Raw genomic sequence first — 21,617 nt, forward strand, 5'->3', positions numbered from 1 at the left:
TTACCATTTGAAGCAAACTTTGATGTCCATCGCGATAGACCCGGTAGCAACTACCCTACAGGGATCGTCACGTTATCAGTTGAGCTGAAATGGGCTTTTAGGAGATAGCAGCGTGTGATAACGAAGTCAGCTGAGATTGCTACTTGCGTGAAGAGACAGATGGGGCAGAAGGGCGATAGCAGTGCAGAGGGAGAAGGGAATTTTAAATTTTGGGGTTTTCTGCAAGTATTGAAAGCTGGTCTGCAAATTGGCCCGAAACATTTCCTGAATTACTAGTGAAGAGAGACCTGGTGCCACCTCCTTGGGAACTGAAGAAAGTTAAGAGTGTCACAGCTTTTGACAGTGGCCTTCTGTACTGTGTGGGATCGTCGCCAGTAGGAGTCATTATGCTACGCCAGCTGATCCGGACTTAGCGCTCGATCATCTACGATTTCTTTGAAAAATAAATGGCTTATTGCGTTACTGTGACAAACACTACCCCAGATTATTAAAAAAAAAATTTTTCGAGTTGTGACCGTCATGGTAAGTTTGCAAGCGGTAGCAAAGCTTATTTTTGCAAAAAAGCTTAAAAATAAAATTTTTGACGCGTGATTACGAATTTTTTTTCGTATAAATAAGACATTTGTAGTGAAATGGGCAGAGTTTTTTTTAAAATAAAACACAGAACAAAGTGCAAAACTGGGAAATCAAATTTTCTGTTCTCACAGTAGTCATTCCAACTGTTCTTCTGTTTCCCACAAGGCAAAGTATCGGATGAAAATGTTTCAGGTGTCAAAAAAAGTAAAAGTATTAAAGGCTGTAAGTTGGAGGTTGCCATTCAATGGCATTTATTTCTGAAAGTTAAACCGAAAAATGTTTGTTTAAGCAAAGAAATAATTTTGAAAGTCGGGTCACTGCGTTCAATCGCGACATTGCTCCGTGCTTGCACTTCACTGCAACAAACTTTGCCTCCGTCTGAAAATATCCAGAGAACCAGCGCTCCACTGCTTGAATAAAATGGCGCACTGGGCTTGGAAGCTGCTAGCTTCGGCAGTGCAGAAATAGGCTGAATGGCACGGTTACAATAAAATAAAATAAAAATGAAGCGGCCCGGCAACGTGGCGGGAGGATCAGGTTACCCAGCAACGGTAACTGGAGATACACACCAAAACTGCTACTGCTACCACACTCCTCACCCCACGGCTGCGAGTAGCGCTTTCAAATGCAGGTGCCGCTTTCAATGCGAGCTCCACCAGAATGGCTATTGTTTCTCAACGTAAACAGCACAGAGCTGCTGTTTGGCCGGGGAGCGCACTTTGCTGTCTGAGCAATCAGAGCAAGAACCGCTCTGATAGAAACGGTTTCAATTTCCCAGTGGAATGGGATGTTCTCGCCACCTCACGTGGTGGCGAAAACATCTCATTCCTCTCTGCTTCCTTCCTCTTTCACTCCCACCTTCCTCTCTTCCCTTATGGCGTGGTTGAGGTGTCCAACGAGAAGTGAGACAGTTACTGCGCCATTTCCTTTCGTCAAAACCAGTCATTGGTTAGGTAAGGTAGATGACGTGGAACCGGTACGAGTGGTGCAAAATTGTGCCGCGTTTATTTCGGCCTCACATCTTTACCAGAAGGAGCACCTCTCTGCTGGATTCATAAGCTCCCCCTGTTTGCAGGAAAAGGCGTTCGCGAACTCCGGCATGTTTTGCAGGGGCACGACGCAGCGAGAGTGGCTGCGCCAGTAGGGTGAGGCCGGGTCGCGACGCCGCTCGGAAGTCGTCGAACACCACTTGAGACAGTGGGACACGAAGAAAAGCTGGTCTGAGTTGAGCCTGACGTTTGGGACAGTCCTCGTGAGCACGTGGTCCGGTAGGCGCCTGTACGCCTCGTACGCAAGGAGGGTGCCGGCGAAGTCAGCGAAGCCCTCCGAGTCGATGTGCTCGTCCAGGGTCCTCGCGCGTGACTGTGTCTCCGCCTACATTTGGAGAGTTCACTATAAGCGGAAAACGGGTTAAAGGGGACTAACTGTGCCGCTTAGTGCTCCCGTCGAACAGTTAGTCTGTGCGGAGATTAACTGCGGCTATCGCCGTTTTGTAAATACCATACCATACCATACCATACCATACCATACCATACCATACCATACCATACCATACCATACCATACCATACCATACCATACCATACGGTATGGTATGGTATGTAGGGTTTAACGTTCCAAAGTTTTATATGGGCTACAAGAGACGCCGCATCGGTAGGCTGCCGAGTAATTTAAGTCTCCTGGAGGTTGGCCTTGAGGAAATAATGGTTGTAGAACGCAGTTGTCAAACTATTAAGGTTGTGGAAGGTAGTTAGTGCCAAACTATTAGTTTTTTTTGGCTTTGAGTGAGGCTAGATGAACAGTGGGAGCGAGATGCTGCGGAGAAGATCTTCATATTTGTTTTCCCAATGTGGTTTTTGCCGCCGGCAAGCGGCCCATGCACCTTGCTGCGTGAGGGCGGTTTTCAGTCAACCGCTCGCTGGACACGGCAAGACCACTCTGGGAAGATCATGATTACGCGCATTTCGCGTTAGCATCTGCGATAATCGGGGTCGTTCGAGGAGTTTACAGAGGCGTGCAGACATCTTTATAATATCGCGTTCATCAGTAAAGTTAGCCGTCATCTTTCTTTTTCAACCATGGCAGAGAACAACGAGCATTGTGATCCAACGTCCCCCGAGTACGCACTTTTTGCCGCCTCCACCGCTGAATTGTTATATTTATCATTCTGTGTAGAACTACGTTCAACAACAACCAAAGAGAACACCTAAGTTCCTCCTCAGACTGCGTCTATGTCGTTCATAAATGCGTTTTTTACTGCTTTCACTGCCCCGGGACGGTAATGTTCTGCATGCTGTTGTACATAGCTTGTTTCAAGAGACGTAAATGTTCGGGCAAGCTTGTCTTGATTTCTTAAAACATGACCGCAATGAGAAACCAAGTATATGTGAGGGCGGGCTATAGAGGGACAACTTTAAACTCTTCCGAGACCCGCAACGTGGCACACATAACAAGTAGTATATCGAAGCTATGAAACTACGGTTCTTGTGACTCTGATCCGAGAGCTGTTGTGCCAACTTCCCGTCGCCGTATGCGAGTCTGGAACACTCTGCGTGTGTATCTTGCACTTGCTTTTGTGCTAGCCGCAGGCCAACCGCCCCGCTACCTCGCGTTGTTAGCTATATGACGCAGAACAAGAGAATAATTATACTCAGTGTCAGACAGACGTGATCCCTACGACTAAAGACAATATTAATACAGTGCGTTTAGTATCTACGCTGTTAATAAAAAAAATTGCCCTCTACGTGCCTTCACGTTACCAGGCTAGCAATTGCACAGCTAGGAAATCATGCCGGGTAATACTTCCAGTATTGTTACTGGAACATTTTTCAATATTATTGGATATCGCCTATCTTATTCAACGGCCAAAGTACACAGTGTAAACACTGACACACGCATCTTGGTCCATAGCCGATGAGGATAGCTGTAACTCAATCACAAAATGCAACACCGTTGGACCTCGTGATAATAGAGAGTTTTAGTATTGCGGGCTTTGCGTAATTGCGTGCATAGCGGAATAGCGAGTCCAGAGTGCGCATGCGCAGAACGCTAACGGGGAAATAGCGTTAGCGTACGCACGCAATTTTCAGAATTTAGCGTTGCGGCAGTTGCGGCTTTAGCGCCCTTAGCGTGGAAACATGGCGGCGTCCTTTCAAGCGACAGCTGCCCGCTTCAGCCGATTCAGCAGCTCTTGCGATTCCGGTCGGCATGTTTACCGGCAACTACTGGTGGTTTTGCTTTTCGCTATGACTTACCTTGCTTCGACGATAAAGTTTAAGCTGCAATTCAGCCCAGTTTTTGAGATACGCTCTCGATTCTGGAGCGCGCAAGCCTAATGCGACCTCCAGCTACACTGCTACCGTCTGCAACTGCCCGAAACGCAGCAGAAACCTAGCAAAAACGTCTGGAACGAGACAAAAATAAATTTGAAGGTTTTTCGCGGTGTTTTATGGACTTGAATTATGTAAAGAGAGTTTATATTAAATTTTCCTCAAGTTTTTGAACATTAGACGTCATGTGATGGCAAATTTTCTTGCTCCAACGGCTTGTAGTTAACATTGCCTTTACTAGATGGCGCCACTATTTTACGTTTTCATTTCATTTTATTTCAATTTCGGGGTCATTTTGCAGACGAAAATGAACGCTGCACTAATAATTCGTTTAAAAAACTCGGAAATATTGTACTTTGGCAAGTTAGCGGCAATGTCAGCCATTTTAGAAGGACCGTTGGCATCCATGTCAAGCAGATGGCGTTTAGCGTTTTCAAAGCGCTATACTAAAACTCTCTAAGGGGATAAGTTGCGGCACGCTAACGTAATTTCCCTTAGGTCCGCTATCACGCTAACGCTATACTAAAACTCTCTAATGAAGTTGAAGGGGCTCGGCAGTTATTTCGCTATAGCGGTAGCTTCGTTATAGCACGTGCTAACCCAGCTTCCAAGGCGAATCATTGTTCCTTCGTTATATCCATTGTTTCGTTATAACGAAGTTCGACATTGCTAGAGAAATTGGGGTTTTTCAAGAGCTAGATACAAAGTGAGGATGTAACCTAACTTGACAAGGAATTTAACTTGCTGGCGCTCATGTAGAAGCTCTGATCTGCGCTACCTTGAAGGGCAAACACGTGCACATTGCACCAAACTATCGGTACGACATAGAAGATGCGTAAGGACTATACGTACCCGTTGGTACGAAGAGCGAAGGCAGAGCACCTTTTTGTTGTATTCCCGCATAGTCAATGTTTTCTGCAAGTTGAACCGACTGTACTGGTAGGAATACGCGATGTTGCCAACGTCGAATCCATGCGTCATTTCGTGGCCGACGACCTGCGTGGCACAACGTCACAAGGCTGCAGACCATTAGTTCACAAGGTAAAGGAAAAGGTAAAGATGTTGGGAAAGTAAACCGCGTAGCTGACAGACTGAATGAAAATCATGGTTCATCCAGTGTTAAGCATTGGGGTCCAATATAAAGCGATAGAAGTTACAGTAAGGGCTCCCATATATGGGAACAGTTACTGTAACTTCTATCATGACATATATGTCACGTCCACCCTTGGTCTTAAAGGTGTGGCATCTATTGTCAGAATATGCGTTGTGAAAACACATTTCAGTCTTATAGCTTGCCTTGAACGTTGAGGTAAACCGCCCACTTTATATATGGAATTGTCTGCAGCGGAAATCTTTATCTATATCAAGACAAAACCAAAACGGAACCGTTACTTGACAAGTTTAAACATTCGCATTCAGCAAGTGAAGTGCCCTTGCTTAATAGGTGGGGATGTAGCTGTTACAAGTGTGTTCTATGCCGAACAAAGGCAACAACCAGCTCCGAGCTAATGGTCCGTGAGAATGCGGTACGAGAGATGCGTGAGTGACAACTGCGATGTCAAGAATTGCGGCATCTTGATTTTTGTAGTTAGCAAGTCGGTAATAAAACGCGAATATAAATTTTTCTTCAGTACCTCAGATTGTCATAATTCGTTGCTTCTTTGAATTCTTGATCGTCGAAGTAGAGAAAGCAGAGCCTTGGGCAAGTTGGTACATCATAAGTAAAACAGCGCTAGACACGGGACGAAGGAAGAAGCCTTGTGCTGTGTTGTTCTTCCTTCGTCTCCTGTCCAGCGCTGTTTTACTTACATATGAAGTAGAGAAAGCGGTCGCTTTGTATTTAAATGAGAAACTCTGCTGAAAGCTAACTTGAATGTCATTAGAGAGCAAAATTATGGAATGTTCTCTTGTAGGGGCCACTTTTTTCGAATATGAACAGTGCCGTTTGCAAAAGTCATTACAAAATGAATACGTCTAATCTGGACGACCCTGGAGGCTTTTTTGTCAAAGCGACATACAAATAAATTTTAAGGCGCAAGTATTATTACGTCATGCTACGTACAGTCTTTGTCAAAAGTAACCAGGCTGCACGTTTTTCTTCTCAGTCGTATATTAAAAGCTATTATGGCAGCCCTCAAGCTCTTAATATCTGTATGGTAAGAAGAACCTCTGTTCTCACCTTGAAATAACTTTTTGATCTTTGGGGAAGCCGTGCGGGCTCTGTTATACCAATGAGAAGCAAACCATATAGCTTGGTTACTTTTGACAAAGACTGTACATGCTCCCCTAATTAATTGGCAAGGGTAACACAATGAGGGGTTACGGTGATTTCATTCTCCTTCGGCGAAATAAATGTCTGGAGCATGGAAATTTGGTTGGAATGCGAGGCTTTTAAACATCGATAAAGGTATACGTCTGCTCACCGTGTACAAACTCTGCTCTACAGGATGGTTTTCAGAGACGATGCTGTGGCTTATGCTTTGAAAGATGACTTGAAAAAAAAAATCTGACTTATACCCTTATACCCTTAGCTGAGTTTACGGCATTTGTCCTTCATTCCTCAGAGGGCGTGACAGAACGAGCAGTGGTGCTGCATCATCAATAAATGTTCTTAGCCGCCAGTGCATGTCTAGTCCATTCCGGTATGCGCAAGCTTTCTACAGTCATACCTGTCCCAGTCCGCCGTAGTTTATGGCAGCCGGACCACCGTGAATGAATACCGGCGGCTGCAGGAGCTCGGGAAGTACGATGACTTTGTTTCTGCCTCCATTGTAGAAAGCGGTGGCAAAGCCTGTCGTGAAGTTGTCAGTGACATTCTCGGTGTGAAAGCGGGTCGTGAGGATGCGGTGCGACTCGAGATACGGAGTGAAGAAATCCGAGGGACGAGCTGTCGGGAAACCCCCTGCAGCAATGTCAGTAGAGAAAGAATGAAGGTGTTTTTGTTAATTTTTCACTGTATTTAACGAAACTGTTACAAGCATGCCTAAAATGAACACACTGCGAAAGCAGGCGTATTAAAATTGGTATCGGGACTTCTCTCATTAAACAACGTCCCTTCAATGCATTTCAGTTCAAAATTAGTTTACTTTTTCGCTCTAACTGAGCTGCTAAGGCGACACAACGTTCCTGCTATGGCTTGATTTGAGCCAGTAACGAGGAATGAACGAGGTGCGTAGCGTGCGTGAACCAATCAGACACAAAAAAAATGAGTGGAATCAAAATGAAATGGCCACATTGCCGCGAAGGTTTGTACTTTGGTTTGTTCGTACTGAAAGCCGTCGGCAAGCACCTTTATCACTTTGTGACGCGAGAAGCGATATCTCGAATGATTGCTGCAACACGCAACTTATTTTACCTTGTTCTAGATTGTTGTAGATGCTTTTGGCACTTTTTCCCGAATATTATTCGCGGGTTTTAAATTTAGCGGGGCCGAGAGCGGAGAGGATTTTGTTCGACGACCGACGACTACGCTTGCTGTTACCGCCTCTGCCGAGTCATTCAGTTCTTCGTGGCCTCGAGTCAGCTCAATAAAGCCTTTATTTTGGAAGCCTTTTCGGAGCCTCCTTGACTGCCCGACTGCCGTCACAGCTACATGAAAATATTCACATCGGTCCAGTGTGGCTTCAACATTTTATGTGGCAACACATCACGATATCTACAGGTGTTCAGAACTTGCACTACAGCTAATGTAGCATTGCAGCGCATAAGGTAATTAGGTGTCCATCTGAGTTTTTGCTGTTCGGTCTGTGTAGCCAGAACGACTGACTGAAGTGACGCATGCGACCACGGTGACGGGTTCCGAAGGTTTCATGAATTGGTAATTGTGTTTCAGTTCCTCCTGCGGAGCAATTGCAAAGAGGGAGTGAAGCCGTGTGTTGATATCCTATTCTACTGAATTTGCGCACTCCTTGTTGAACTGGTATTTCCAAAAATTCTGTCCGAATTTCGCTGCTGCATGTTAGCAATGGACGCGCGTTTTCAGAGTTAGCCAGAGGGCAGGCATTAAGAAGAAGGCATGTATAAGGTGGTTTCTTTCTTATACAAGAGTTCTCAGTAGATTTGGAAGAGGAACGGGCCAGATCGACGGTGCAGTTAGACAGAGGAGCGGCAGACGGGTCTCGTTTATAAAGTCAGCAGCGAGTGACATAGCCAGCACTCGGCAGGCCTTAAACTTTAAGTATGTGTGGTTGATGGAAACTGAACCGTCAAGTGAAGTCAAATTAATCATGGAAATTACAAGTTAGCTTTCAAACTATCCGTTTAGCCTGCCAAATTAGTGACTCAGACAGCCGCTACCGCATGCACCTAATCAACACATACATAAAAATTCACCTCATTTAGATTTTGATTGCTTCTGCGTACTTTGTAGCGACTATTGTTTAATATATCTTTGAAGAGTGGTGTATGACCTGCTGTTGATCGCCGACATCATTACAGCCCTTGTTATGTTTGTTAATTTGTTTGGCTTTTTGTAATGCGTGTTCACATCACTTTCGCCGTTGCAAACCAATATGTCCCCTCTTATGTAATGCCTTCGGGCCTTTAAGGAAACAATAAATGAAAAGAAATGTGATAAAAGGACAGAAACAGAGGACCATGGTGATCGGTGAATCACTAAATGCTCACCGTAGAACCTTTCCACGAGATTGTCAGTGGCGAGCTCTTTGGGGTAGCCTGTGATGAGGCGCATGTTCCTGGCCTTTCCAAACATCAGGCACCACAAGGTGTCCTTGATCCAGTCTGAGTTCTTTATCTTCTCCAGCAGGGTTTCCTTCAAATCTCCCACCACTTGTCTGGCCTCCTCCACCGCACTAGGTGGAACGACTGCCCGGCAGCACGTCCGTAAGAGAAGAAGAGAAGCCGTGGCGTTCGAACCACATGCAAAAAAGAAACGAGCATGCTCACTCCTGCGCCGCGACGTGCCTCCGAATCTTCAGATAAGTCCTGAATTGAGATCCTGAGATAATCTTAGATATAAAGCAATGTATTCAGCATCAAGACAGAACGAATCCGTCGCCACGGCTCATATTTGGGCGGAAATCAAGGCGGAAAATGATACTAGTGCGGTACAGATTTCTGCCAGCGAAAAAAAAAAAAATTGGCAACATGGATACACTGCGGACATGCGCACACCATCCTCTTCATTATTACGAGCTGACTAGATATCGAGGCACCCGAAATTTAAGCTCCGCGATGCCAGGCGGAGTGCTAGCCTCATCAGTTTCGGTTCTTACGCGGGGCTTGAACTTCACGTTTTGAGGCGAAAGCCTTTAATGCCTCATGGTTGTCGACAGAAGGTTGTCAGCAGAGGTGTCAAGCTTTTTCTAGTCAGAATAGAAAAAAAAAACCTTTGTGAACGATGGGATTCGAACCACTACCCTTCCGTTCCGCAGCCGAGCTTGATAATGGCTACGCTACTTCCTGCCAACACATATGTAATTCTCCTTGTCTAGGACTCTGGAGAGTGTTTGCAAAAAGGCGTCGAATCAGACGTATGCCTCCCAAAAGCCCTCCAGTGTCTCCAGCATTTAAGATTCACGAGAAGTTGTGTACCTAATTAACATCATAACCACACCTCAGTGATACAAGCAACAACACCGCGCTAACGGCTTTCGCCTCACCGCACTTTAGGTCAACAAAGTGCCCCCCTGAATTTGGAGGTTATTGGCTTTAGACAGAAAAAACTGCGTTCCGAAGCTGAGCGTCGAAGCTACGTCCGGAATTTCAGGCGCGTATGACTATTGTGCGCCGGAGAAGCCCGGGAAGAGAACACACACTGGGAGCATTCTACGGTCTTGTTTAAGAAAATATTTGAACGAATTTCTTTGGCCAGCATTTTCAGTCTGCCATCCTCCCGAGATATTCCAGATGAAGAAAGGTGCAAGCCAGAAGTTGCCTGCAAAAATGAGTACTTTCTCATGTGTCCGGCTGCGGAACATTTATTCCTTTTGCCCTGCTGAAAGCTCCTACCACATTGCCGAGAATCGGTACAGATATAGAGGTGCTTCTCATACTTGTTGTTCTGCGTGCTGTTATGACAGCCGATGATACAACAATACTTCGTAATGCCCTAGTGTTTCGGTGGGAACGCTTCTAAAATCGCGAAAATGCCACCTCGTGCAACGGGGTGGAGCTGGCACAAGGAGTACCTCCAGTCACGGCCGGACTGGAGGTGAGCGTGCGAGCCGCCGCTGCGTCTAGACTTGCCGCAGCTGCATTGGGTACGTCCCGCTAGTTTTTGGACTAGCGTTACTGGGAGGAGTGGCGCTGTTGTCGCGCCACCTAGCAGAGTGAAGCTATCACTTCAAAACATCAGCGTTAGATTTGACCGAGTCTCCTTTTTTGTGATGTCTCATGTCTACGCTGTTTCTCAATGCGTATGTATGAAACTTCGCGAGCTGGAGACGTTAGATTGAGGTAATACGTACGCTTGCGGAGGTAGTGTTTTGTGATGGGCACTGACATGATGCCGCGGACGGATTGCAGGCAGAAGTCACCGACTGGATCTCGGAGTCTGGATTGGCTCAAGGCCTGCGTGATCATGGCCTGACCGTGGGCCAGGGGCAGGAGCTGGTGGAGCAGACTCCAGCACATCAGGAGCCTGGAGTCCTCGGGTGCCACGTGATTCTTATCCATGAGCAACACCACGATATCCCCCGGGTGGTCCCACAGCACGACCGTGTCCTTAGCCGTAAACAAGTTATCCGTATAGTGCTTGATCAGCTGTTCCCAGCGGCCTAGAAGAGAAGGCGGGATTATACAGGGTTCTGAAAGTTGCAGGACTCATTTTTTTAAATAAAATTTATTGAAGAGAATAGTACAAACGATTAGAATTTTTAAAAGTGGCACTCTTCCGCACCTACACGCTGCTGCCAATGAGTTTTCCATTTTTCGTACGCCTCCAGGAACGCCTGGACCGGAATGCTGTTTAGCTCCCTCGTCACGGCCTGTTGAACCACCTCTACCGATCCGTGATGTTTACCCTTGAGCGTCGATTTTATTCTCGGGAATAGAAAAAAGTCTGGTGGGGCCAAGTCGGGGCTGTAGAGGACCATAGGCAGCGTTGCCGCCTTGTGCTGGGCAAAAAATCGGGGTCCTGATTCACATGATGTAGATCGCTTTCCGGTTGGCCTTTTGCTCCTTTGACAATATTCCCGGCACCAACTTCGCGGACACTTTTTTCATGGCTAAGTTTTCTGTCACAATATCAAAAACTTGAATTTGAGGAAAGCTCAAGTCGTCAGCAATCATTTGATACTCATCCTACAATCACTGTTCAGTAAATGTTTCACTCGCTACACATTTTCATTGCTCTTGCTTATCGAAGGTCGTCCGGAGTGGTCGTCGTCTTCCACTCTTTCCTGACCTTCACGGAACAGCTTGTGGCACTCAAAAAACACCTGAACTACCCATGACAGCGGCACCGCAGGCCTCCTTAATCATATCGTGAGTCTCTTTGCCCGTTTTACCAAGATTTACACAAAATTTGATCGCGTATCGCTGATCCATTAAACGTTCGACGATTCTGCGTGACGAGACGTTTCGACAGGGGCTCACAGTACAAGCGACCTGCTCTCTTCAACGGCTGAGAGCCGACTGCCGATTTTCCCCAGCATTCCCAATATCCCGCTACAACGATCCTGCACACGCACACAGCCTCTCGTCCGCCCGTTCGCCCAGGAAAAAACCAGTCCTACTACTTTAATAAGAACAGACCCTGTATATCCATCGATTTTTTTTTTGTTCAGAAAATTCTCATGTACAGCCTTAATGGAGAGGCATTTGCACGGCTGTCAATACTGCTGATGAATAAAGTCGACACCAAAAGCCCATTGACAGAATCAAAGCTGTCAACTGTTTCAGCACCATTACTGTGCGATGTCAGTGCACGTTAAAGAACCCCAGGTGGTCGCCGTTTTCGGAGCCCTTCACTACGGCGCCTCTCATAGCCTGAGTCGCTTTGGGACGTTAAACCCCATAAACCAACCAACCTTTAATACCATTCCTTTCATTATAGTACAGGGGTGGCCATATGTCATCCTTTGCTTCAGTACCATATGCTGCCGGGCTAGTCGGTTTTGCATTTTTGAAGACGACATGGCGCTACAAGTACATACACAAAAAGACGAGGGGAAGAACAGGCACCGTCTTCCAGCTGTTTACTCCGAAGGTAAAGAATATGTATTTATAGCATTGAGCTACGCCCACTTCCACACTTGCTGTGCGTTATCGTTTCTGACACTTATCGCAACTTATTCTCCTGTCTGCATTGAAAGTCAAACTCTGCCGCGTGTAAGTCGGTCGAAGCATCGCTTACACACGGCGCCGGTTTTTTCTTTATGTGAAAGTTTTTTATGTTTTTTTCTTAATGGAATATCATTTGGAAGTTGGCGCCTGTTCTTCGTCTCCCCGTCTTCTGTGCGTGTACTTGTAGCGCCATGTCTTTTTCTAAAATGTTCTCCTTTGGATTAACAAAATAGCTGCGCCGGTGATAAAAACGTTCGGAAAGCACTTGCCAGCGAACATGGAGATGCGTAAACAGGCTCGAAATTGAGATAACATTATTGATCCCACTGCTCAGCTCACAGTACGTATATGTGAAGCCGCTAGCATTTATTCTTTCCAGGTCAACCAAAAACGCGGGCGGAGTGGTCTCCAAACGTTGCACACCGACGCTGTATGAAACGGAACATCGTCGCGTATCTCGTTGTGGTTGAAGTTTCCGCCGTTGCTTTTACTGCGTTGACAGTAGTGCTATTTCAGTGTAAACCCGTGGTCTGCGCATGCGTATGTGCGTGCGCATGTTCGTCTGTGTGTGCACGCATGTGTGCTTGTGTGCGTGTGGATGTGAAGCCTCCACCTCAGCGCCTCTCTGACGAAGTTCCATCCGCCACTCGTCCACCCGCCTCCATCCTCCAGAGCCCATCACCGACCAGAAGCGCACGTAGCAGGGGAACGACAAAGCGACGGTGATATAAAATTCAAAGAGGTTGTGCAAATGCTACTTATGTAAAAGCTATATGTGCGGCAAAATAATAGTGGTACGCAGATTTTGTCGCATCACATTGCATAATCAGTTTGCATTTTTTAATCGAACATTTTGTTGTGTTCTGTGTGGAATACACGTCCAGAGACGGATAAGGTAAAGCCACCCACTAGCTCTGTTACAGGGACTCGTAGCCCCTAGGACCAAAGCAGCCGCCGCTGAAACGCTAGTGCATCTCTTGTCTGGAGAGAGAGGAAGGACAAACTGTCATGCACCGGTCTCTGTTACAGTAGAGGATGAGTCTTCGAGTCAGGAATCCTAGCTGGAAAAGGCTTGGGGTCGCTGAAATATGCTATTGCACATAAGTATGCGTCCACACTTGTTACTTACTTTTGAGATTAATCGAAAACAAAAATATTTCGATATCGCTAATAGGCCTAGCGTTAGATTATCTAGTTGCTTCTTCATACATGCCGGATTTTCTTAGGGGATCAAAACAGAATGAGGTATAGAACGTAATGGTGTGGCCTAGTTAGGATCGGTTCATACAAGACAACCGCGCTCCCTGAAGGCCCAGCGCAGTTGGGACGAACTATAGACGCAATTGCGACGGACGTCTCATTTGCGTCTTTCGTCTGAAATATTTAGCGTGCATTCTTGTGCATTCTTTCAGCGTATTCATGCCTCTAAACAAAGCGTCTACCCGCAGTGTAGGTATATTGTTGAGAGAACAAGGGTAGAATGGTGCGGTAGAAAATAAGTGTCTGTGAAGTATTGAATACCAGAAAGGGTTAGCGCCAATTGAGTAGTACCGAATATTAACGTCGGGAACTCCATGAACTCGTATTCAGTTGCAGTGAATAGTATGGAAAATATGGTTTGTGGCGTTATTTTATGGTTCGGTTATTAGGTTATTAATAAAAGATAAGGCTGAGGACATTGTTAAAAAAGTTTAAAAGGGCTTTCGAAATCGATAAGGCTGACAAGCATATCCTTAAAACCCTTATTCTTGTGCGAATACTTTGAGGATCCCAGTAGAACGTAGGGTATCTGAAAAGTGTAACTTGATTCGTAAGTTCCTCATCATGTATCATACATCCACTATCTCCCTGAGTATGCCCCCAACACGACGAGGGTGACCGCGATCTACAATAACAACGAAAAGCACGCGGACACAAAGCAGGGAACCATACCAATATCATCCTCTGCCAAGTTTACGGACTGATATCAAAACCTGGGTAGCGCTGCTTTACGGCGGGTCCTTCGAACACACTTTGCGTGCTGGGCTTCACAGTGAGGCCGATAGAACGAGATGAGGCGTATACTTACCGTTTGAGACGTAACCTTTCGTAAACTTGCCAAGTTCGTTCACGTGCGTCGACACGGTTCGCTGGTATGTGCGTACCTTTGCTATGGTCTGTCGCACTGCCAAAAAAGAGGGAAATGGGTTAATCATCATAATTATTGTTCCTTAAGAGCACCGGCTTGCGCATTACATGGGCAGGGAGATAAAGTACATCCGCGGAAATAAATTATGTAATGCAAAAAACACACAAAAATGAGGCATAGTAACGTTATACATTTCCATCGGACCGTGTGTAATGAAATCACATTGTAAAACAAAAAGAACGAAGAGGACGCTGATGCGAATCAACCAATGTATTGGCCTGTGGCAGAGCATCCGCCTTGCACTCGGGAGGCGCTGGGTTCGATCCCCAGTGCGGCTGAGTGCTCATTGGCTTTCTAACGAGTACGAGATTTCCCCCGACCTGGTGCTCTGATTTATGGGTGAAATGCTTGGAAAAAGGCTTTAGATAAAAGAAAACAAATTTGGTGCAGTGGCTAACTGTGAAACAGTTTTCTCAAATTTAAGTTTCCTCTTGCCAGCCGGATTTGCGTAGACCATAGGCCTTTTTTTTGTATTAACATATGCACGTTGATAAAACACCGCAAGTCGCAGCTGGCCACCTCGATTGAGACTTGCTTTAAGGATCGCTTTTAGAGATGTGACGAGAAAATCAGTATTGAGCGATAGCTACAGGGATCTTTTCAACAAAGGTTTCCCCAGCAGCAGCCCAAGATAAACAATTGTATACAAATGTGCCTCACTGCCACTACGCTGTCTTTTTCTCGCTCAAAGAGCATTCCAGAATTTTGAAACCTTAGGCGCACTATTACTTGCTACAGCCTACTCTTACAAAAGTTTCTGTAGACACTCACGGACTGCCCGTAGACTTTTGCCACTAAAGTTTATAGACTTTCTATACACAAATCCTTTAGACTAGTCTGTAGGCAATGTAAATCATATAGACAATGTATAGAAATATGAACATATTCTTTGAGTAGGGTTTTATCTATAGACAATCTGTACGCTACGAATAGATAAAAGAAAATTTCTGTACGAAGGCAATAGAGTCTATAAGAGGACTGAAAAGAATGTTTATAGACTATTTTTATAAATGTACAATCTAGTTGCTTCGACTGGCACTCAATGGGCTTCAAAGATACATTAGCAAATTAAAGTCTGCCTGCATCTATAGATCACCACGTTAAATTAGGTTGTTTTCCCTGGAAGCCCAGCTTTTGGTTTTGGGGTTTAACGTCCCAAAGCGACTAAGGCTATGAGAGACGCCGTAGTGGAGGGCTCCGGAAATTTCGACCACCTGGGGTTCTTCAACGTGCACCAACATCGCACAGTACACGGGCCTCTAGAATTTCTCCTCCAAAGAAATTCTAGCCGCCGCGGCCGGGATCGAACCCGCGTCTTTTGGGTCAGCAGCCGAGCACCATAACCGCTGAGCCACCGCGGCGGCGGAAGCCCAGCTTTTATAAGCTAGGAGAGGGCAAAAATGAACTGCAGCTGTCGCTGCCACGGGCCGCTTTTATCAGCAAAGTGCGATGGTGTCAACGCGTTTTGCATGCGGAGCTCTCAAGCAAGAGCACTCCGCCGCCCATTTCTAGTGAGCGATCCACGTTAGTCCTGACGTCACCATCAACGTCAATAGTTACATTGAGCGGCGATAGAAGTGTTGCATTTTCAACTTCTAATATCTCAGCGATAAATAGAGAATTATCGTGGAGAAAATTTTAAGTAAGTAGATAAGTTGGAGTAAGTTGTCCCGTGCGTCCAATTAGGTTGGTTATTTGACCTCGTTGTGAGCATTGCCACCAGCACTGAACCTGACCAGCCAGTACTGATAAAAAATGCCAAAAAGCTTTCATTTGAAAACGTCTGCGTCCTCTAAGATTGGACTAACTTCTAAACTACTTTTATTCAAATCTGCTCCAACACGACGGTTTACTCTCAGCCCACTGCACAAGCATGGCACCAGGTGTGAAACAACGCGAACAAATGAAATTGCTCTCAACAGTGGAGTTACCGCGCAGTCCTGGTGTACCTGCCTGTGAATTCGCTTCGGATGATGCGTGAGACTAATGCCGCAGCATCCAACTTCGGCTCGTAGAGGCGCACGTAGCTCTCGTAGAGCCGAGACAAGCTGGCATTGTCGTAATCGTTATGATTCTTCTCCATCCACTCCTCGTCAAGTGTATGGATCTGCATCTGTGGGAGACCGCACATGCCATAGAATTAGTGGCGCGTCTTGATAACTGCCTGGCCCGAATGCTAAGCAGTTGTATGTGATACAAAGGATTTCACGCCCAAAACCGCACACACTAAACCCAAGACCGCCGCAGTGGACGGTGCCGGACTAATGTATACCAGCTGAGGTTCTTTAACTTTCGCCCTTTAACCCATAAAGCACAAATCGTGATGCAGGGATATTATTGAAAAAGGAAATAGTATTATTCCTTTAGAGGAATAATACTGCTTCCATAATCATGATACTCCTGTTACGAGGACTATGTATTCCGATTGCCAAGCAATTGAGCAGCAGTTCAGTTTCAACCTGAGATTAAACTTAAAGGCACATGGCTACAGGTACTCGGCACGTTACCGAAAGCTCATTTCACCCTATGGGTAGCAATTCATAATTGTGAAGACTTTGTAATTCGGCATTTTCGGCTTTAAGCAATAAATACGTTCTTTATTTTATTGAACTTCGATCTGTGCGCAAGGTTTGTGCTATGCACACTGCGCAGTTGACCACCGAACACGTCTATTCTATTTACGTGTTTTTAAAGTGATATTCCTTGCTTTAGCAAGTCCAGCATAATTAGGGAAATATATTGAACATTAGAATATCATAGGGCATGTTGCAGAAGTATTGAAGGCAATCGTCCATTCTTCCTATGTGTAGCATCTCTCGCATCGTGTAGTAAGGCTGCCACAAAAAAAAAAAACAATGGGAAACGTTTTGAGCGATAACCTTAATAGGAAAAAAAAATGCAAGCCTGCCGAGGGAAGATAAGCGGATATATTGATTGTTATAGTGAAATCTTACAAGATAAGAAAAAATTGTGGTCATAGACTATTTCTCGTTCAAAATTGCGTTTGTACACAATTGCCGGGTATGGATAAGATTTAAGTGATTTCTAGTTACCATTCCTAACACTAAATTCCTGCTGCTGAAGCCGCTGGACATGCGCCATTGTTTCCTTAACAGGTATGTCCTTAGTAAGCTCATTTGTCAACGGTAGTGTCATTCTTGCTCATTATTCTCCCATCTTTCAGCGCCGCAGTTCATCCGTAATGCTTAAGGAATATGTCCAGTATTTCACTTTGTTGCAGCTACCGAAAAAATGCGCCTAAGTGCTCGAATACCTTTGTGCTCACTCACATTCTTCACTCCAAGATATTTTAATACTTCCCACCTTTCTGACTGCGTTGCCAGGGCAGGATTCACTAAATGCGCTGTTCGTTGGTCCTGGGTGTTGGTGCAACTAAATTAATTAGTGCAAGGACGTGTTTCGGGCTCGATATTCAACAGTCTCCCTGCGCGACATTTGAACCGAAGCTCTCTTCCCGTTCGTGCACTACAACGGGGAAGGATACGTACGTCTAAAACTTTATTGGCGATATGAGCCCTTCTGGTGTAGCCGAACTTGACGAAAGTCGAGAAGCCGTATTCCAGGGACAGCCTCGTGATCCGGTCAGGAATGTCGAAGTTAGGGTCATTGGGAACGTTGGCTACGTCGAGTCCGAGGGCGCCGAGGAAAGACCTGAGCGACTCCACCTGCACATGGAACGGCGCCAAACACACGCATAATGAACTGATTGACTGATTAATGTTTATATTCATATAAACAAGGTCTGTGGTTGCAGGACAAAATGAAACTGGGTCATATGTCTTATCGATGGGAGTACTTGTTAAAAAGAGTACAGCTATTTTGTAGGGTTTAACGTTCTGTGCGATATATGGGCTACGATAGACGTCGTAGTGGAAGCCTCCCGAATATTTTCAGAGCCCTCCATTAAGGCGTCTTTCGTAACTCACGCATGGCTTTGGGGCGTTACTCTACAGAACATAACGTCGGTAAGCCTTTTTAGTGAATGCTCCGCGATATGTTTTGAAGCGAAAGCTTCACTACGGGACCTCGGGCTTCAATCGTGGACCGTGTAAATTTGACCTTCAGCTGAGTTAGAGGTCAAACCGCGAAAAAGAGCAAAAGAAATTGAATCAGTACCCGCGAACCCGTGGCTGCGCGAACAAATCTTAAGGGCCGCTCAGCGAAGCCGCTAGGCTATCGCCACGCGAACAGATCTCCACTAAGGGCCGCTCAGCGAAACCACTAGGCTATCGCCACAGCAAACACACCTCGTGTTAAACTGCACCACACTCTCGCGCTGTGCTTTGGAGAGCGTCGTCTTCATCAACTTCCATCTGCTCCGTACCGCAGCACTGCCTGCTCACCGTCGTCCTCTACGTAGCACAAATCAGTGTTTTCGCTCCGATTCGAATATAGGAAACATTCTTTGCAGTTTCTTTGCTTTAAGGAAACCTTTACTGGAAAAACGCCCTGCCTCAGGACACTGTTTCTAAAACACCATTTCCAGTGTATTATGGTCAACTGTTTGAAAGGCGATATCATTCTGTATTCGGCAGTGAGCTTCCTAAGTGCTGTGTGTGTGTTCCGCTTGTGCACTTTATTTTTGGTGTCCGACATTTTTTTCATCGCACTTTATATTGTGCTGAGCAAACTACGTTACACTCGACCAGGGGCCCCCAACCTCGGAGTTCTCGGGGCTGGACCCGAGGCGCATGCAGGCCTGGTACAAGCCGGCAGCCTTCTCCACAGCTCGCTGGTTTGTTCCTGGGACGTGGAGGCTGAGGAGCATGATCTTGCTTTCTTCTCGATCGTGGTAGTTTTTCTGATGCAAAAAAGACAATGGCAGCGGTAAAAACACGCTATGGAAGTGTAGTCATTATAGTTTAGCTCAAGGTATGGTAGGAAAAGGCAGAGTGTAAATGAAGGCATAGATCCTTCTCATGCATCAGAGCACAGAGAAAATTGCAGCGTTCATTTACACAAGAGGAAGATACTAAACTAGATGTTGCGCACGCGTGAAAAAGCGACGCATTCATAATAGTTAGAAAAACAGTAGGCAATCGGTTAATATTGTGCAACTGGACGATTGAACAAAATTTTTCAAATATTTGAAACAATCCATATCAAAGTAAGAAGTAAAAGTAGAGCTAAGGAAGGAATTTCAGTAGGCGTTGCGGAATTTCCATTCAAACGAACGAAGAATAAATCGCACGGCTTTGAGCGATAGCTCTATTCAATGCAGACACTCGAGTTTGTCCTTTTGACCTTCAAATGACCTTCACTTAGAGATGCATAGCAACAGTCTTAAGTCAGATGCCAAAGCATACATTGACTATGGCTGATACGATGGTGGCCGCAAATTTGGCCCTGGCCATTACTAACATTGACGCAACCTGTCCCCAAAATTTGGCCCATCTCCGAAATCTTTACTCGGGTCACTCCAAAATTTTCCCATTCTACCCCGAATTTCACCTTATCCAGGCTAATTTGGTTATGGCCGACACGATGGCGGCCACCAAATTTGCACCGGCTCACTTCACTTCCAACTTTGGCCCATCCCATCCCCGAAATCTGACCTCGTATTTGGACCAAAATAAACATGCAGGCTAAACTGAACGTGCTCAATACCATGGCGACCTCTAAATTTTACCCGGGGGACTCCAAAAACCGCAACACTAAAGGAGAAACAAGAATAGCTATCGCTCAACAATTCGGTATAATTGAAAATTTTTCTTAGAACTCGCTCTATCTTTTCATATCTGTTTGGTTAACATTCCAAATTTTCAAACCAAACTCAAGACGCGAACAGATTCGAGTTTAGCAAGTTGGGAAGTTTCGCGTCTTCTGGGGTGACGCCGTCACTGTTATACTGTGTCTTCTTTGTGGGGTGTTTGAAATACCTGCACGAGGTCACGTGGTTGTGACGTAATGACCTTCTCGACCAATCCGGATTTTCTGAATACGCCAACAACTACAGTGATTGCCCCACTGAACGGAACCTTTAAAGCTGTCGCGTTAAAACGGCGGAAACGTTCTTTAATAACATGCACGAATGGCTGCTCGCCAACAACGTTGCACTTTCTGTACTAAATAGGCACTGTACCAGCACACACTCACAGAGGATAGGCTGTCAATGAGGGGACCGTTGAATTTACTGCACACAAAGTCATAGAAATTCGAACACGGCGAGTAGCCCCAGTCCAGGGACGAGTTGAGCAGCTCTGCGGCGATACGGTCCGCATCCACATCGGCCGACAGCGACACCAGCTCCTTCCTGTCCACTGCAGACACGGCAGCATAAGCGAACCTTGTGTTGAGTGGGCACAGCAAGCGCACTGCTTGATGCTAGAACCGATTTAACTTGTTGCCCAAATATTTTTTAATGTGTTTGAATAGAAGCCTCACCGAGCAAAAAAATGTGTCGTTGGTCAAAAAATTCGCCGATTTTTAGCTAGGGAGAAAGGGCCGTCACCAGACCAGGTACTGTGAAGACGTGCTAACTAGGAGGTTGGTTAACTAATACTGAATAGGTAACTTTTTAACTGTTGCTCTTCGGCTCCTTAATTATTGACAGGCGAGTAGCGCACCGTAAGTGATATCTATATCAGTTTTTAGAATTTCAAATATGCTTTTATTTTCAGCGCTGTGTCCCAACAAATTTTGGCTATTTCGACTAGTTACGTGCACTAGAGAGGTTGCTTTGCCTGCAAGCATCTAGAAAGAGCATGTATTTTGGCGCGATGTACCCAAATTGTAAGGGAGTAATTACTCCCTTATTACAAATCTACTCCACCTTGGGGGATTCCCCTAAAACATTTGACCAACACTGTTCCCACTTCAAGTTATTGATCAATTCGCTCTCGCCCTGCCATAAGCTTGCCGTCCCGGTTATAGCTCAGTTAGAGCGACTGCTCCGCTGAAGCGGTGGTCCCGGATTCCAACCCCGGACCAGGACGAATTTTTCTTTAACTACGAAGTTTCTGAGAAAGCTGTATAGCTTTCCTTTGTAGCCGTATGGCTGCGCTCGGGTGGATGCCAATGAGTAATTACTCCCTTATTACAAATCTACTTCACCTTGGGGGATTCCCCTAAAACATTTGACCAGCCAGAATATGTTGGGCTGTCGCGCTGAGGGTAACCGCATCTTCGAAATTCTAAAAACTAATATGGGTATTGTTTACGGTGTGCTACACGCCTGCCAATAATTAAGGAGCCTAAGGGTAAGAGTTAAAAAGTTAACTATTTTGTATTAGTTAACCAGATTGCTAGTTAGCACTA

The 21,617-nt window shown here is 45.7% G+C and overlaps 3 protein-coding genes across 19 annotated transcripts in view; all 3 read right to left on the reverse strand.

Moving 5' to 3' along the window:
• The window catches only part of LOC149331552 (neprilysin-1-like), a 36,071-nt gene extending 27,477 nt beyond the window's left edge, over nucleotides 1-8,594 (reverse strand). Inside the window, exons 1-3 of the mRNA XM_089557363.1 lie at nucleotides 8,531-8,594; nucleotides 6,574-6,806; nucleotides 4,757-4,900 (exon numbers count right to left, since the gene is read on the reverse strand). Coding sequence (XP_089413489.1) covers nucleotides 4,757-4,900; nucleotides 6,574-6,806; nucleotides 8,531-8,594 — 441 coding nt within the window. The remainder of the gene's footprint in view (nucleotides 1-4,756; nucleotides 4,901-6,573; nucleotides 6,807-8,530) is intronic.
• Nucleotides 1,575-4,525, reverse strand: LOC149331554 (neprilysin-3-like). Its single transcript, XM_089555744.1, has 2 exons — nucleotides 4,505-4,525; nucleotides 1,575-1,950 (listed from the first exon to the last, which is right to left on the reverse strand). The coding sequence occupies exons 1-2, from the start codon at nucleotides 4,523-4,525 to the stop codon at nucleotides 1,600-1,602; spliced, it is 372 nt and encodes a 123-aa protein (XP_089411870.1). The 3' UTR covers nucleotides 1,575-1,599.
• Nucleotides 8,576-21,617, reverse strand: part of LOC149331555 (uncharacterized) — a 43,877-nt gene continuing 30,835 nt past the window's right edge. For 7 of the 17 annotated variants that reach the window (XM_089556728.1, XM_089556732.1, XM_089556729.1 and 4 more), the window contains 6 exons: nucleotides 20,457-20,620; nucleotides 19,021-19,161; nucleotides 17,849-18,025; nucleotides 16,271-16,452; nucleotides 14,220-14,315; nucleotides 10,462-10,641 (listed from right to left, as the gene is read on the reverse strand). In XM_089556728.1, the coding sequence (XP_089412854.1) occupies nucleotides 10,605-10,641; nucleotides 14,220-14,315; nucleotides 16,271-16,452; nucleotides 17,849-18,025; nucleotides 19,021-19,161; nucleotides 20,457-20,620 (797 nt within the window). In that variant the 3' untranslated portion in view covers nucleotides 10,462-10,604. Of the gene's footprint in view, nucleotides 8,729-10,461; nucleotides 10,642-14,219; nucleotides 14,316-16,270; nucleotides 16,453-17,848; nucleotides 18,026-19,020; nucleotides 19,162-20,456; nucleotides 20,621-21,617 lie in introns of those variants that run through there. The other 10 variants (XM_089556723.1, XM_089556720.1, XM_089556726.1 and 7 more) reach the window with 7 other exon arrangements.

The sequence above is a fragment of the Amblyomma mixtum genome, chromosome 8 (genome assembly GCF_055824585.1).
Source record: "Amblyomma mixtum isolate Tamu chromosome 8, ASM5582458v1, whole genome shotgun sequence".
NCBI lineage: Eukaryota > Metazoa > Arthropoda > Arachnida > Ixodida > Ixodidae > Amblyomma > Amblyomma mixtum.

Excerpts from the sequence above, each read along its gene's own strand:
- LOC149331554 (XM_089555744.1), bottom strand. The coding sequence starts at position 4,525 with ATGATTCGCCTTGGAAGCTGG. Across the intron at positions 1,951-4,504 it reads TGATTCGCCTTGGAAGCTGG|GCGGAGACACAGTCACGCGC; the intron begins GTTAGCACGTGC and ends CTCCAAATGTAG.